A 16,167-nucleotide genomic window follows, 5' to 3' on the forward strand; every position below is an offset into this window, starting at 1 on the left:
AACCCTATAAACAAGGGCACCATTGTAGCACCTTACAAAATGTATGTTCACTTCATTATCATCAACATTTTTGCCTCTCTTGGAGATGATTCAAATTTATCTTTCGACTCCACAGTATTTATTTACATCTGTATGTGGGAAAGTTTTTGTTCTAATTTGTGTTATTTTGTTTTTAATGCATTTAATTATTATGGAAACCCTAAGGATTACTTCCTCATCCCTGGGAGGTTTCTGATCTAGAGCTTTATTTTCTGTCATTGGCGGTCAAGCCCACATCTGGAGTTATGTTAGTTTCCCGAGGCTGCCGTAATGAAGAACCACATTTTTGCTGTTGTTCAGTCACTAAGTCATGTCCAACTCTTTGTGACCCCATGGACTGAAGCACGCCAAGCTCTTCTGTCCTCTACTATCTCCCAGAGTTTACTCAAATTCCTGTTCATTGAGCATGTCCGGTGATGCCATCCAACCATCTCATCCTCTGCTGCTCCCTTCTCCCGCCTTCAATCTTCCCAGCATCTGGATCTTTTCTAACGAGTCAGTTCTTCACGTCAGGTGGCCAAATTATTTGAGCTTCAGCACCGGTTCTTCCAATGAATATTCAGGGTTGATTTCCTTTAAGATTGTCTGGTTTGATCTCCCATCAGTCCAAGGGACTCTCAAGAGTCTTCTCCAGCACCACAATTCAAAAGCATCAGTTCTTCAGCACTCAGCCTTCTTTATAGTCCAACTCTCACATCCATACATGACTACTGGAAAAAACCTTAGCTTTGACTAATTAGACTTTTGTCAGCAAAGTAATGTCTCTGCTTTTTAATGTGCTGTCTAGGTTTGTCATAGTTTTCCTTCCAAGGAGCTAGAGTCTATTAATTTCATCTTTGCATTTGCTCTTTGCAGTGATTTAGGAGCCCAAGAAAATAAAGTCTGCCTCTGTTTCCACATTTCCCCGTTCTATTTGCCATGAAGTGATGGGACCAGATGCCATGATCTTAGTTTTTTGAAAGTTGAGATTCATGCCAGCTTTTTCACTCTCCTCTTTCACCCTCATCTAGAGGCTCTTTAGTTCCTCTTCACTTTCTTCCATTAAGAGTGGTATCATCTGCATATCTGAGGTTGTTGATTTGTCTCCTGGCAGGTGGCTCAGTGATAAAGAACCTGAGATGCGAGTTTGATCCCCGGGTCGGGAAGATCCCCCAGAGGAGGGCATGGCAACCCACTTCAGTATTACTGCTGAGAAAATCCCATGGACAGAGGGGCCTGGCAGGCTGCACTCCATGGGATCACAAAGAGTCTGACACAACTGAGTGACTGAGTGCACACACACACACACACACACAATCTCGCTTCCAGCTTGATTCATAGAGCATTTCGCATGATATACTCTGCATGTAAATTAAATAAGCAGGGTGACAGTATACAGCCCTGTCATACTCCTTCCCCAATTTGGAACCAGTCCACTCTTCCATGTCCGGTTCTAACTGTTGCTTCCTGACCTGCATACAGGTTTCTTAGGAGACAGGTAAGGTGGTCTGGTACTCCCATCTCTGAGAATTTTCCACAGTTCGGCGTGTCCACACAGTCAAAGGCTTTAGCGTAGTCAAGGAAGCAGAAGTAGGTGTTTTTCTGGAACTCCCTTGCTTTCTCCATGATCTAATGAATGTGGCATCAAACAATATAAATTTATTTTCTTACACTTCTGGAGGCTAGAAGTCCTAGATCAAGGCGTCGGCTGGGCCGTGCTCTGTCTAAAGGCTCCAGGGGGAGAGACTCTGACTCTTCCAGCTTCTGGTGTTTGCTGGAAAACCTTGCTCATGGATACATCACTCCACCCCCGTCTCCATCCCCTTGGCTGTCTTTTGCTGTGCGTCTCCACAGTGTCTTCTCCCTGTGTTTGCCTCTGTAACCAAACCTCCCTTCTCATAAGGACCTCAGGCTTATAGGACCAGGACCCACCCAACCTAGCGGTCTAATTTTTTAAAATTAATTAGTTTTAATTGGAGTAGCAGTCTCATTGTGATTTGATTACATCTGCAAACACCCTTCAACACATCTTTTGGGGGGTATGCGATTCAACCTATACCAAGAGGGAGCAGAAAGATGGGTATTTTTGTAGGGTCAGCTATGCACATGGCTGCAAAGAAGACAGGCAGCTGCTACATGTCTGACTTCCGAGGCCTCTCCACACCCCCAGGACCTGCTTGCTGGTGCAAAGCCGGGGTGACACAATGCCAGATTGTCCCTTCACTCTCATTCTGCTCTCCTTTGCCATGCCCAATCAGTCCCCACCTGGTCATTTACCTGGCATTCATCCTTTCCTTCCTGTGTCTGTTACCACTGCCTGAATCCAGCTCACTAACATGCTCCCCTTTCTTGCTGGATAGACTGCTCACCCCTGACCCCTTTAGGTCAGCCTGTATCTGGCCATCACAATGGGACTGCTTCTGTCTCATACCTAAAACCCAAACAGCTCTCTTTTGCCTCTAAGATAAAGTCTGAATTCTGTCTTTCATACACCCTATCACCAGTCCGGCCCCTCCCCATCCCTTCTGCTCTGCCAAGGTCATTCTAAACCACAGGTCTCTGCACTGCTCTCTCCACATGGATCCCCTTCTACTCCTGTCTTCCTTCAGTCTTTCCCAGGGTCTTTTCAAATGACTCAGCTCTTCGCATCAGGTGGCCAAAGTATTGGAGTTTCAGCTTCAGCATCAGTCCTTCCAATGAACACCCAGGACTGATCTCCTTTAGGATGGACTGGTTGGATCTTATTGCAGTCCAGGGGACTCTTAGAGTCTTCTCCAACACCACACTTCAAAATCATCAATTCTTCTGCACTCAGCTTTCACCATAAGGACTTCAAAGTTCTCATAGAAAAAAAAAAAAAAACAACAAGAATATGAGGTGATGGATGCACTAATTAACCTGGTGGGGGAGAAACTTTCCAAAATATGTATGCATATCAAATCATTACATTGTACCCTTCAGGTATTTTACAATTTTATTTGTCAATTATTTGTTGCTGCAGCTGTTCAGTTGCTAAGTCATGTCCAACTCTTTGAGGCCCAATATGCTGCAGCATACCAGGCTTCCCTGTCCTGCAGTGTCTCCCAGAGATGGCTCAAATTCACGTCCATCGAGTCAGTCACGCTGTCTAACCAGCTCATACTCTGCTATACCTCAGTAAAAAGCGGTTGGTGTGTTAAGGCAGGTATCCTTGGTAGAAGGAGCACAGAAACTGCGTGTTCCTGCCTTATGTCTGTGGTTCCTCGCTGACAGCTGAGCCTGTCTGGATGCGGTGTGTGTAGGAAGACTCTGAGGGTATCTGAGTCTAAGGGTGTGGGGATGAAAGCAGTGAGGGAGGAAATGATCTCAAATTCTTCCTGGAACTGGAAATACTGCTGGGGGCTTGTCTCTGTCAGATGAGCTTTTGCTGCAGTTTTCCAGAATGATGACTCAAAGCTGGTCACTGTATTCCTGTCTGGGGCATGGAGGGTAAGCTGAGGACTTGGAAGGGATCCAGGGGGCACTTAGTTAAATTGGGTCGAGAGGCGTCCGTTCTCCGTCCTCTGTCTTGGCAGTGATGCCGCGGAAAGTGACTCCATTGAGATCCGACAGCCCACAGAGAACAGAGATGAATTACGCCTTTTCTTGCCCACTTTAAGTACTTTTCTGCAAACCATGTCTTTTAGATTTGAACTATCAGTCTTGCCCAGACTGGAAGAGAGACTGCAGAACCAACTATTTTTCTGTATTCTGGGAAGCGCTATCTGAAAGGGTAAGAACCGGGGTGGGATGGGGTGGGATGGGAAGGAGTCTCTAGAGGGAGAGGATATATGTATATTTATGGCTGGTTCATGTTGTTTGGGCTTCCCTGGCGGCTCAGACGGTAAAGCGTCTGCCTGCAATGTGGGAGACCTGGGTTCAATCCCCGGGTTGGGAAGATCCTCTGGAGAAGGAAATGGCAACCCACTCCAGTAGTCTTGCCTGGAAAATTCCGTGGATGGAGGAGCCTGGTAGGCTATAGTCCATGGGGTCGCAAAGCAACCGAGCAACTTCCCTGGCACTGGCATATTGTTGTACGGTGTGAAACCTACCCAACATTGTAAAGCAGTTATCCTCCCATTAAAAATATTAAAACAAAATAATTCACTTTATGAAGAAAAACAAGCAAAAGGGTAAGTACCACAAATGAAATTCTAGAATTTGGAGGCCAAAGAGCTTAGGAGGTCATCCCGTCAGTGGTAGGTTTTAATTCACTTGGAGAAGGGAGCAGCCCAGATCCTTTTAGAAACAAAGGGTTCTTTCCTGAGAAAAATGTTCATAAGCACATGCCAAAAGATTTTCACATGTAATCTGTGGCCATTCATGGAAGGTCTGGGGCTCTGGATGAAGATTCCCTGCTTCTGCCTTTTTTTGGAGCTTTGGCTGCCAGGCACCTCTGGCTTGGTTGAATCCTCTGATCCAGGTATTGGCCAATCTTAGATTCCTGGAACAGTCCTAATAATCTACACTCGCAGACCATTTACTGTGTGCTCGGGGTAGTCCTCAGCGTTTTACGTGGGTTAAAATCAGGCATCCTCGCAGAACTCTGTGAAGCAGGTACCCGGAGTGTCATACCCGTTGGAGGTGCAGGTGAATAAGCATTCCACTAAAGAGATGCAGCAAGTGGCAAATGTGGGTGTTTATCCCAAGGTGTCTGACTCCAGATCCAGGATTTAGCCTGGGAAATACCACCTTCCCCTCTATCTATGTATTTCTGGCCTCATTCTAAGCTGCTTTTGTGCTTATTTTTAAAATAATTTTGTTTATTTATTTATTTATTTTTGCCTGTGTTGGGTCTTCATTGCTGCACCCGGGCTTTCTCTAGCTGCAGTGCAAGGACTTCCCACTGGTGTGGCTTCTCTTGTTGGGGAGCACAGACTCTGGCCGCATAGGCCTCCGAAGTTGTGGTGCATGGATTTCATTGCTCTGCAGCATGTGGGATCTTCCCAGACCAGGGATCGAACCTGTGTCCCCTGCCTTGGCAGGCAGATTATTAACCTCTGGACCGCCACAGCAGCCCTGTCCTGGCCTTTCTGTGAGCACTTGCCTCAACCCCTACCAGGCGAAATCCTATTCATCCTTTAGGACTTGGTTTTTGTCCTCCTCTGTTACACCTTTGCTGGCTCTTCCTGCTCTCCATCATAGGGTATTTGGACATCTTGCTGTCCTCCCCTCTCCTCCGTCCATGGACTTTCCTTGGGCGCCCACTCACAGTGCCCTGGCTGCAAGGCTCCAGCGCTGTGGAGGTGGGTGGGATGGCCAGGCTCACAACTCTCAGTCCCAGGGGCTAAACCCACGTTAAACTCATCAGCACAATGCCCTAGAGCTGGATAATGAGAGAAGGGGATGCAGAGATAGTCCCAGGGGTCTGGGTGGGCCTCCTGGAAGAAATAGTAGATTGCATAGTGTTTTTATTTTGTATTAGCGCTTAGCCGATTAACAGCAACGTTGTGAGGGCTTCACGTGAACAGTGAAGGGACTCAGCCGTACATATACAGGTATCCATTCTCCCCTCCCTAGCTTGCATAGTTTTGTTCATCTTATTTTCCCCAGTGTCTAGCGAAGATTCCAGCTGAATCTTTGTTGCATGAAGAACTAAAACCCCATGCTCAAAAATATCCACTCATTTGTTCATTCTCCTCTCCTCATTATGCTGGTGCAGCCTTCAGGGCCACCGTCTGTCACAGTTTCTTTTCCCTTGGCATTTTCTTTTGTCTTTCTTCGTTTCTTACGGCTGAAGGGTCTGCTCCCACTGAATGAGATGTGTGGCGTCTACCGTGCGTGGTGTTAGGAAAGCAATGTTAACGTCCTTCTCCGGCAATGATGCTGTTCTTACTCACCCAGACTTCTGCCTTCTGAACCGCCAGCTTAGCAGCGATGAAGCTGAACTTCATTGTTCAGACACAGATTGGCACAATGGCTTCCAGAACTCCGGAGGGAAGCATATGCCCTCCAGTAATTTGGGGTAAACGTTCCTTAGGCCTCGCTGTCTGAGGTAGAACCCTGCGGACACTTCCTCTTTCACCAGCTGATGTTAAGAGCTGTGGGGGTGGACCTGCTGGGGACTGGCAGCGAAGTTTGCATGCTGAGGAATGGTGTTTCTGTTTTTAAGTTTGCAGAAAATGTCTGTGGTACAGTCCAGGTGGTGCTCAATGGATCCATCGAGAACGCCTTTGACAAAATGAGGTACTTATTTCTTTGCCTCCTGTGGGTTAGGGTTAACGCAGTCTCCTCCTGGCTCTTCTGCCTTTAGAAGAATATGCTTTTCATGTCGAACTTCAGGACTGAAGATGTGGGCTGAAAAAGGTAAAATGTATTCTATGGTGAGATTTTTGTCTTTCTAAGTCAACACTTGTGTCCAGTTTCTCCGGTTTAAAATTCTCCAAAGGTCCTTGCACGGGGTCCAGCTCTTCCTCTCAGCTTTCTGAGGCCTGCTCTCTCTCCTGTAGACCTTCCCAGGTGGCTCCGTGGTGAGGAATCTGCCTGCCAATGCAGGAGACACAGGAGGCATAGGTTCAGTTCCTGGGTTGGGAAGATCCCCTGGAAGAGGAAATGGCCACCCACTCCAGTATTCTTGCCTGGAGAATCCCCATGGACAGAGGAGTCTGGCAGGCTGCAGTCCACGGGGCCACAAAGAGTTGGACACGACTGGCTGGCTGAGCATGCCCGCTCTCTCTCGTAACACTCCATCCTGCCCATTTCCCTTGCTCACCCTGTTTCCCCACAGGACCTGTCCCCTCCTTCCTTCTGCCTGTCTAAAATCTTCTTCTCCACGAACATCTGCCCGAGACTCCTCTCTCCGCCCTGGACAGTACGGATCCCCGTGGATCTGCTGCTGAGAACAGCGGGAGCTCCGCCATGCCTTTGACCTGCATTCCATCTTTTGCAGGCAGTGTCAGCAGTTTATTGTCACGGTTAAAAGTGGGGACTCCAGAGGTCATGACATCTTACCTGGGTGACCTTAGCAGGGCCCCACTAGTTTCTGAGTACCTGAGGAGGTGCTGGTGATGTGAAGATGGGCGGGAGGGTGTATGAAAGATGCTGAGCCACACAGAGAAAGTGCTGGTTGAGTATCTCCTTTCGCCCACACCACTGACCCTGGTCTCACCCCGGCTTTCCTTCGCTGACCCCCTTCTGCACTTACAGGTTCTACCACATTGCTTACCTTGGTCTTTCTTCTCCAACCTTTCCCTGGATAAGGCTGATTGAGACGAGGGAACATATATTAATGTGCCCCAGGGGCTTCCGAGGTGGCGGAGCAGTAAAGAATCTGCCTGCCAATGCAGGAGATGTGAGTTTGATCCCTGAGCTGGGAAGATCCCCTGGAGAAGGAAATGGCAACCCACTCCAGTATATTCCTCTCCATGGGCAGAGGAACCTGGTAGGCTACAGTCCATGGGGTCGCAAGAGTTGGACACGACTGAGTGACTAAAGCGCCATGACTGGGCACTCCAGGTGCCCCCCAAATGAATTTTCCTTCTTTCCTCTTTCTTAAAAATATTTATTTGGCTACATCCTGTCTTAGTTGCAGTTGCCCGCATGGTATGCAGGATCTTAGTTCCCCAACCAAGGTTTGAACCCACGTTCCCTGCACTGCAAGCGGATTCTTAACCACTGGACCACCGGAGAAGCCCCCCTTGCCTCTGTTAATGTTTGAGTCCTCCAGGAAGCCTTTGTCCTCTTGTCTTCTTCTGACCCCAACCTCGCGGGCTTTTGGGTGCAAGTGTGAACATTCCAGAATTTTGTAATCTGGTATTAGGGGCCCAAGTACTTGTAACAGGAGTTGTGGCACCTAATGGGGAGAGCTTAGGGCTGGGGTCAGAACAGGACATAGGGGTCTTTCAACGACATGCTTCTCAAACTCACTGTGCGTGGGGATCACCTAGGAATTGTTGGGCTGCTGGCTCAGATTCAGCAGGTGGTGTTGGGCAGAGATTCTGTGATTGTAATGAGCTCCTTACCTTGGTCTAAGCGAGTGTAAGATAATTGTATCTTCTTGGAATAGCAAGTGTGTAAAGAATCAGCATCAGTGTACAGATGAAGACCCTTATTCTGAGAATCTTCCTAACTTGGGGTCATCCTGAATAAGTAAAGGTGGCTGATTCTGATGCAAATCATGGGTCACTTCCAAATGGTAGGTTCTAACCAGTGACACCCGCCCGATGACTTTTCACAGGGGCTGTGGGTGCTCCAACAATCCAGCTTGAGGTTAACAATGTTCTGTGTCTCTTCTATCTTAGCATATTTGGACGAGTGGAAGCCCCTACCTTGAGGCCAACGGTTACACTACAGGCCTGGCTGGTACATGACCCTGGAAAACCTCCCAGGTATGTGTTACTACTTTGTACTCCTGTATGTTCTCAGGCTTATTTCAGGAATCAGTCCATGAAAGACAGGGATGAATGCTCTGAGAAAAGACTGGCTCAGGAAATGAATGGGGCCTTACTCTACCTTTACCCCATCCCAACATAGCTCAGTTGGTAAAGAATCCGCTCAGCAGGAGGCCCCAGTTCAATTCCCGGGTTGGGAAGATCTGCTGGAGAAGGGACAGGCTACCCACTCCAGTATTCTTGGGCTTCCCTGGTACTCAGCTGGTAAAGAATCCCCCTGCCATGTGGGAGACCTGGGTTCAATCCCTGGGTTGGGAAGATTCCCTGGAGAAGGGAAAGGCTACCCACTCCAGTATTCTGGCCTGGAGAATTCCATGGACTGTATAGTCCACAGGGTCGCAAAGAGTCAGACACGACTGAGCGACTTTCACTCACTCCACAGTCTCTTAATTGTGTCTCCGTGGTAGGTCTCTACCTAGTTCACATCTTAGACTCTGCTGCAGACCTGTGAGCTCTCTGAAGCTCCCTCCACATCACGTCTTCATCCGAGGGCCCTGCCCAGGGCCTGCCTCCTGGAAGACACCAAGTGACTCCAAGGAAATGCGTGTGAGCTCTTGTTATTTTAACACTTTCTTCTTTTTCCCTCCAGCGACTCATGCTCTGGCCCCTCTATAAAGGAACTGGAGTCCATCCTGAATCAAAGGAGTGTCAGATTTATCTGCAGGGATAATCTCAGGTAACTGATGCTCTCCCGCCAGGTACAGATGCTCTTCCCTTGGGCCGTGACGGCGGTCTGGGTGGTGACCTTCAGCGAACCCCAACCTTCTCCCAGCTTAGCCTGGAAGCCATTTCCAGCCAGTGGCCTTCTGATGTCCACTCCCCTGCCCTGTTCCTCGTCCTTCCCCACGCGACTCTAGCAGTGATTTGCCTCTAAATGTGACCCAGGTTTGAGGGCATCTTTCCTGCTTTCCCATGTGAGAGGCCTGACCCAGAGCTCCTGACTTTCAGGGGTGTAGAAGCACATTTTGCCAAAAGCAAAGGATTTATAAAAGCCTTGTGATTTGGCATAACTTGCAGGTGGGATTGCTTTGGTTGGGTCTCAGTTGTACATACATAACACTTGGTGGCTTACACACAGACCCAAATAGCTCAGCTCACACCCAGGTCAGCTCCCTTGGGTGCGTAGCTCCTCTAGATACCAACACTCAGATAAGCTCAGCAGGGCTTTAAGCAGACACTCACAACAGACAGGAGGCCTGACGTCAAGCCTCCACATTTATTCTCCTTAAAGCCCACCAGCCTTTCTGGGCTTCACTCCATCATCTGTAACATTGGAATGGACTGGGTGATTTCTAAGACTTCCTAGCTTGGCCTCCCTGACCCTTGAGGGTCAGCCCCCTTGGGTAGAACAGCAGCTGTAACCATAGTCTCATATCATAAAGAGCAAGCTTTATGATTTTCTAATTAAAAAATGTAAAATCTTAAAACTGTTTACCCATAACACCTATTTATTGGAGGAAAGTTTAAATTACAGATAGGCATATGTTTTTTTTTTTTTTTCTTATTTTCAAAAATTTTAGTTATTTGTTTATTTTTGACCGTGCTGGTCTTTGTTGGCATGTGGGCTTTTCTCGAGCTGTGGTGTGCGGGCTTCACATCGCAGTGGCTTCTCTTGTCGTGGCTCCCCGGCTCTCGGGCGTGCGGGGCTCAGTAGTTGGTGGCACGTGGGCTTGTTTGCTCCACAGCAGGTGGGATCTTCCCAGACCCGGGATCGATCCCATGTTCCCTGCATTGGCAGGTGGATTCTTATCCACTGTACCACCAAGGGAAGCCACAAGTATATATTTTTTAAAATCACCTGTGACTCTGTTATCATAACCAAGACCCCTCACTGTTTTTTGTTTTTTTTTTTTTTTCCTCACTGTTTTTAAGATGTGTGGTCAGTATTTAACTCCAGGCAGAGATCTGTGCTAAAAGCATCTTTGGAAATTTTCCCATATGTGACAGATAGATACGGGACAGATAGTTCCCAGAGAACAGATGCAGAGAGAAACACTTTCTCAAAGAACATCGAAGCTGAAATGCTTCCCATCACTTCCCTGTCACCACCCTTTCCCACCAACCATGTCAGAAAGGCAGGAGGACAGATTCAAGGAACAGTCACTGAAGCCTTTGTCTCTCCGATGACCTGAATTCCCCATCAGCCAGCTGGCTTCTCTCTGGAAACTGCCAGAAAATAACACAAGCTTTCTACAGCAGTTAGGTGGGAAAACAGAAAAAAGGAACAACTATAAAGGAGACATGGCAGACATCTGACCAGTCTAAGTTACTCAAAGTTATTTTGCATTAAGAGAATGGAATACGAAAGCCCAGGACAAGATTAAGGAATGTAAGTGAGTCATTCACAAAACTCTTATCTATTCCCTTACAGTAAACATTCACCTTTTTTTTTTTTTTTCATGAATGGCCCAAACTGCAGGCTCTGGGTGGGCTCACTCATCCTTCACCTTGCAAAAATAATTAAGTATACCTTCCCACCTGGACTTGTGGAGTGGCCTACATAGGAAGCCAGTACCTGTCACTCAAGCATCAGTTCATGTGACCGTAAACTTGGGGACCATATTTGAAATCACTTCTGGTTTGCTCCAACCATGAGGTCATGATATATTCAGCATAACCAGACCTCCAGGGTCCCCTGTTGTATCTAAAGTTCCCTGTTGTACAGAACTGTTGTATCTAACAGTTTGAAGACTTTGCAAGAAACTTGCTTGTCTCTGCTGCTACTGCTAAGTCACTTCAGTCGTGTCTGACTCTGTGCGACCCCATAGATTGCAGCCCACCAGGCTCCCCCATCCATGGGATTCTCCAGGCAAGAACACTGGAATGGGTTTGCTCATCTCTAGGGGAGCTCAAAGTGAATGTCATGGATATAGATGTCGACTGTAGACTCCCCTTCCACAGCATTATTTTCTTGAGGATGAGGTTACTTTTCCCACCTAGAATGTATTCAGGTGGGTTTTCCGGGTGGCGCTTGTGATAAAGAACCCATTTACCAGTGCAAGAGACATAAGAGATGAGGGTCCGACCCCTGGGTCGGGAAGATCCCCTGGAGTAGGAAATGGCAACCCACTCCAGTATTCTTGTCTGGAATATTCCAGACAAGATTGGACAGAGGAGTCTGGCAGGCTGTAAGACACGGGGTCTCAAAGAGTCAGACACGACTGAGCATGTGCACACACACACACACACACACACATACGTGTTCACGTGGGGGATCCCAGACCACAATGTTGGTGAGGATGGATGACTCTACTTAGAGCTGATGTGCCCAGCTGGTCACGACAGAGGGCTAGAGATGAGCCTGAGATGGCCCCTCCTAGAAGCCCAGGGATGCTGCTAGCTACTTCTAAGGCTCTCTCTCTGTTTCTTGACTCACATTTAACAAAATCAGATTTGACTGCAGTTTAAGGAACCACTTTCCCCCACTAGACAACCCCCTCCACTAAGTGCCAGCCACTCCCATTGAACTCCGTTGCTTTGTGATTTGATTTTTAAGAAAAAGAGGGTCATTCACCTGCCTATACTATAGGAGGTATTCTGTGCAAAGAATCAGGGTCCTCTCGCTAACGGCAACCAGCCCTCTTCTGGAGAGTCTATGACCTCTTGCTGCCTGATGCTTTGACCCAACACGTCCTCAGGAAGTTCTTGAAGAAGAGAAAACCAATCCTCAATGGAAACTATGGGGTCTGTCCTCTTTGGTTGCTGCTTCTGCTGTTTCTTGACCATCAGTTGAGGATCACAGCACCTATCTGTGACATGTGAGCCCGACATTCGTTCCCATCTCCACATATTATCATAAAACATCAGTTATCTATTTCTCTGGCTTTGCACATGAAATGAAGCTAAATTGGGCTGTAGTTTCAGTCAGTCACTCTTGGACTTGACCTTTCTCGGTATTGTCACTGCAGCAGAAGGAACTTGTGTGGATGCTAAGTGGCCCACGCATACTTTTGTTGTTAATGAAGGGCCTTGTTTCATTGGCGAGTTGACCAAGGTGTATCGTACTGCCTCTTGACCTTTTTTTCTTTCTCATCATAGCCGTGACCAGTTTCTTGGAAGTTTCTGAGGATTCATTTTGCAGATGAGTCAATCAGCATGGTTGAGCCCTGGCAGTAGAGATCAACACACTCGATTCAGGAGACACGCTGGCGGAAAGCTGGGACTTTGGGGGGAAACTTTCGTCATAAAATTAACGCCAGAGATGGAAGCCTTTTCCTCTGGAATCTTAAAATAGCTTATGCTATTGACATAGTTTTTATCTTGATCTAATAGTCAAGAAAAATTAATTACTGTATAAAGTTAGAGTGGAAATTTTATATAGTTTTTTATTTTTTTTATATGATTCTTTTATATTGCTAATATGTTGGTAACATCCTTTCTGTTGAAGAATGACCTCTCCAAACCTATTGGCCGGTCAAGAAAAATAAATGCCCAGACTTTTCAGCAAAGATCACATATCAAAATGGATGACCTTATCTCAGGATATATTTTTGTATCTTTCCTACAGATAAAGTATAGATGCCATGGTTATGGGTCATGTTATGTTCTGTAAGATGTAAATTACTCCTGCACTTGGGGTTTTATCTCTAATCCTTCCAATAGCCCTGTGAGGTTGATATTACTATCCTCCATTTGTTAAATGAGAAGAATAAGTTCAGAAAGTTTATATAATTTCCCCAAAGTCATACATTTAGGTCAAGGTAGAGAATGAATTTGAACTCGACTTTGTTTCAAAACTTCACGTGCTTGCCCTTTCTAGGCAGATAACACTAGACTGATAGCCCTTATGTTCTCTTCTAATGAATGTATGTTGGATTAAACTGAATACGGTAGAGTCTGAAAAGTGATTTTTCTGGATGGCTTCAAAACAGGTACATTTTTTCATCCTTTTCCTTGCTTCTCCTCATCTTGGGGTCTTGTGTAGGAGTCAGTTAAAATGTATTTATTTGTTCTTGATGCTGACAGTTTGCATCTCACTTGAATTTTACTTGATTAGTCTTGCTTTGGGAATGCTCATGTTTACTACTGTTAAAGAACCAACATTTAACCTTGTTGATTTTCTCATTCTACTTATTTAGGTTTTACTTTTCTCTGTATTATTAGAGATAGAGAGATTCTAATTTCTTTGCATTTCCTTATTCAGCTTCTTAAGATGGAAGTTTAGATCACTGAGTTTGTAGTACATTTTCTTTTCTTCTATGTGCATTTAGTACTATAATTTTTCTTCTGAGTGCTGTCTTTGCTGCAGCTCTTAAAATTTTTGCTATGTCTCTTTTCCTCATAATTTAAAAATATTTTCTGATTTAATTGTTATTTCAAAATGTGTTGTTTAGGTTTTAAACATCGGATATTTTCTAGTTCTTTGTTGTTCTTGTCAAAACATAAGATGCATCGAGTGGAGAATTAATAAACTCATTTGGAAATCCTTCAGGGAAACCAGCAGGTGTGTTGAAAACAGCATACATTTTGGAGTCAGACGTTTCTGGGTCCATATTTTGGCATCACTCTACGCTTTAGAATGAAATACCTAATCTCTCTGAACTTCAGCTTCTTCGTCACTTAAATAAGGATTATAAATTTACCCTCATCAAAGTGTGGTGAGAACTAAAGAAGATGACAGAAAATGACAGTCTAACACAGTGAGTCACGTGTCAGAGGTCACTAGAACATAGACTCCCTTCTGCCTGCCCCTTGATTGCCAGTCCGGTTCCCATCAGGAGTCCTTAGAGCTACGGCCACTGCCATCAGAGCAGGGCTTCTTCACCGGCCCGTTCTCCGCTTTCTCGTGGACTGTGGTCTTGGCTAAAATGAGAGGAGATGCTGGGGACCAGTTCTGGGTAAGGTTCAGTCTTGCCTCTTGCCTACCTGCAGAACATCTTCAGAGACAGGTCCCTGCTAATTCACTGGGTAACCCGGCTGTTTTTCTTCCCACCACTCTGCCTTATTGTTGGGCTAGCTTGCTGAGTTCTGGATCCTTTAATGTACCTTCTTTGTTTACCAGGATACCCCCATGAGGTGGCTCCCTGTGTCAGGAAAATTTTGTCCTTAACATCTCTTTTCAGTGATGAAATGGATAGAGTAAAAATCAATTTGTGAGAATCTTCTCCCACAAGAAGACTGATTTGAGTGCTTAAGGTCAAAGCTGGTGGAGACCAAAGAGGGGGCTGGTCCCCAGATTTTCACACCTGCTGCAGGACGCCCTGCGGCCCCTGGAGGCGGCTGGGGGCTGAGGTGCTATTTTCTCCTCACACCACCTCTGTATCTTCATTACCATGATGTTTCATCCGTGCCTCCGCTCTCCCTGTAATTCTGATTTTGCATCTTTGCCATTGACCATGCATCATGGGCCTTCCCTGGTGGCTCAGCTGGCAAAGAATCCACCTGCAATGCAGGAGACACTAGTTTGATCCCTGGGTTGGGACGATCCCCTGGAGGAGGAAATGGCAATGCACTCCTGTATTCTTGCCTGGAAAATCCCATGAGCAGAGGAGCCTGGAGTGCTATAATCCACAGGGTCGAAAGAGTCAGATACAACTCAGTGGCTAAACCATGCGTCTCTAGCCCTAAGTACTTTTTCTGTAAGTAGATCCTCCATATCCCTCTTCTTATAAGTGACATCTCTACCAAATTACTGATTGCTCATCAACCTCATATTTTACTCATAAACCTGCTATGGCTTCTCTCCCCACTTCATTCCTGTGTGCTCTAGAAAAATCCTGTTACTATCCCAACTTTTACACACCACCATATTCACCCAAAGGCTGTGGGAATGAACCAGAACCTAATTTCCCTTCTCCAGCTCCTTGAGGATCACTATTTTCCTTCTATAATGGTTTATGACCTGATAACATTTGAGGCACACTTTCAAATACAGTTCTCATAGTTGAAGGGATACACATGCATGTATGCATTTATATGTATTTCTGTGTACACACATTTTTCTCAGTCCATAGCAATGCTGCATTTAGTAGGTCTCTCTTAGTCCCATTTGTGTTGACCTGTTTCACACCACATCTGTGTCTCTTACAAAGCCAAGTATATATCAAATATTTTGGCAAAATGCATTCTTTCTGTCAGCTCGACAACTTTCTGTTCCTTTTACCTCTTGTTGGGAACAAGCTCACCCAAGTCTGTACACTCCCCGATGGAAGAGATGCCTTAGGAGCCTTGCTGACTTACTTCCTGGCATGCAGTTTCTCCTGAGGACTGCTCCCAAGACTGTGACTTGAGCATCTCAAGTAGAATCCACATGGAGCAGAACAACTCTGTGTTTTTGTGGGTTTTTAAAGGGCAAGTGGTTATGTATATGGGTACAGGTTTTGTATGGCAAATTAGAATTGTGTGAAGCAAAATGTTAAAATAAACCTACAGCATAACTTTAAAAGGCATTTGTATTCATTTATTTATTTGGAGGATAATTGCTTTATGATGTTGTGTTGATTTCTGCCGTCTGATCGCTTGAGTTGGTCATAATTATATCTCTTCCTTCTTGAGACTCCCTCCCAACCCCCACCCCCATTCCATCCCTCTGAGTTGCCACAGAGCACCAGACTGGGTCCCCTGTCTTCAGTAGCAGCTTCCCATAAATAAAAATAAGATATTAAAAAAGAGGGGATACATGTATATGGCTGATTCACTTTGCTCTACAACAGAAACGAATATAACATTGCAAAGCAACTGTGCACCAATAAAAATAATAAAAAAAATAACAGTACTAGAAAAAGACAGCATTTTATAAATG

The 16,167-nt window shown here is 45.9% G+C and overlaps 1 protein-coding gene across 1 annotated transcript in view; it reads left to right on the forward strand.

Annotated features, from left to right (window-relative positions):
- The window catches only part of CD38 (CD38 molecule), a 53,828-nt gene extending 38,018 nt beyond the window's left edge, over nucleotides 1-15,810 (forward strand). The window contains exons 4-8 of the mRNA XM_043448178.1: nucleotides 3,684-3,769; nucleotides 6,149-6,222; nucleotides 8,277-8,363; nucleotides 9,016-9,102; nucleotides 12,465-15,810. Coding sequence (XP_043304113.1) covers nucleotides 3,684-3,769; nucleotides 6,149-6,222; nucleotides 8,277-8,363; nucleotides 9,016-9,102; nucleotides 12,465-12,492 — 362 coding nt within the window. The 3' untranslated portion in view covers nucleotides 12,493-15,810. The remainder of the gene's footprint in view (nucleotides 1-3,683; nucleotides 3,770-6,148; nucleotides 6,223-8,276; nucleotides 8,364-9,015; nucleotides 9,103-12,464) is intronic.
- Nucleotides 15,811-16,167: the final 357 nt, after the last annotated feature.

This window comes from Cervus canadensis, chromosome 26 (assembly GCF_019320065.1).
Source record: "Cervus canadensis isolate Bull #8, Minnesota chromosome 26, ASM1932006v1, whole genome shotgun sequence".
In the NCBI taxonomy this organism is placed as follows: Eukaryota; Metazoa; Chordata; class Mammalia; order Artiodactyla; family Cervidae; genus Cervus; species Cervus canadensis.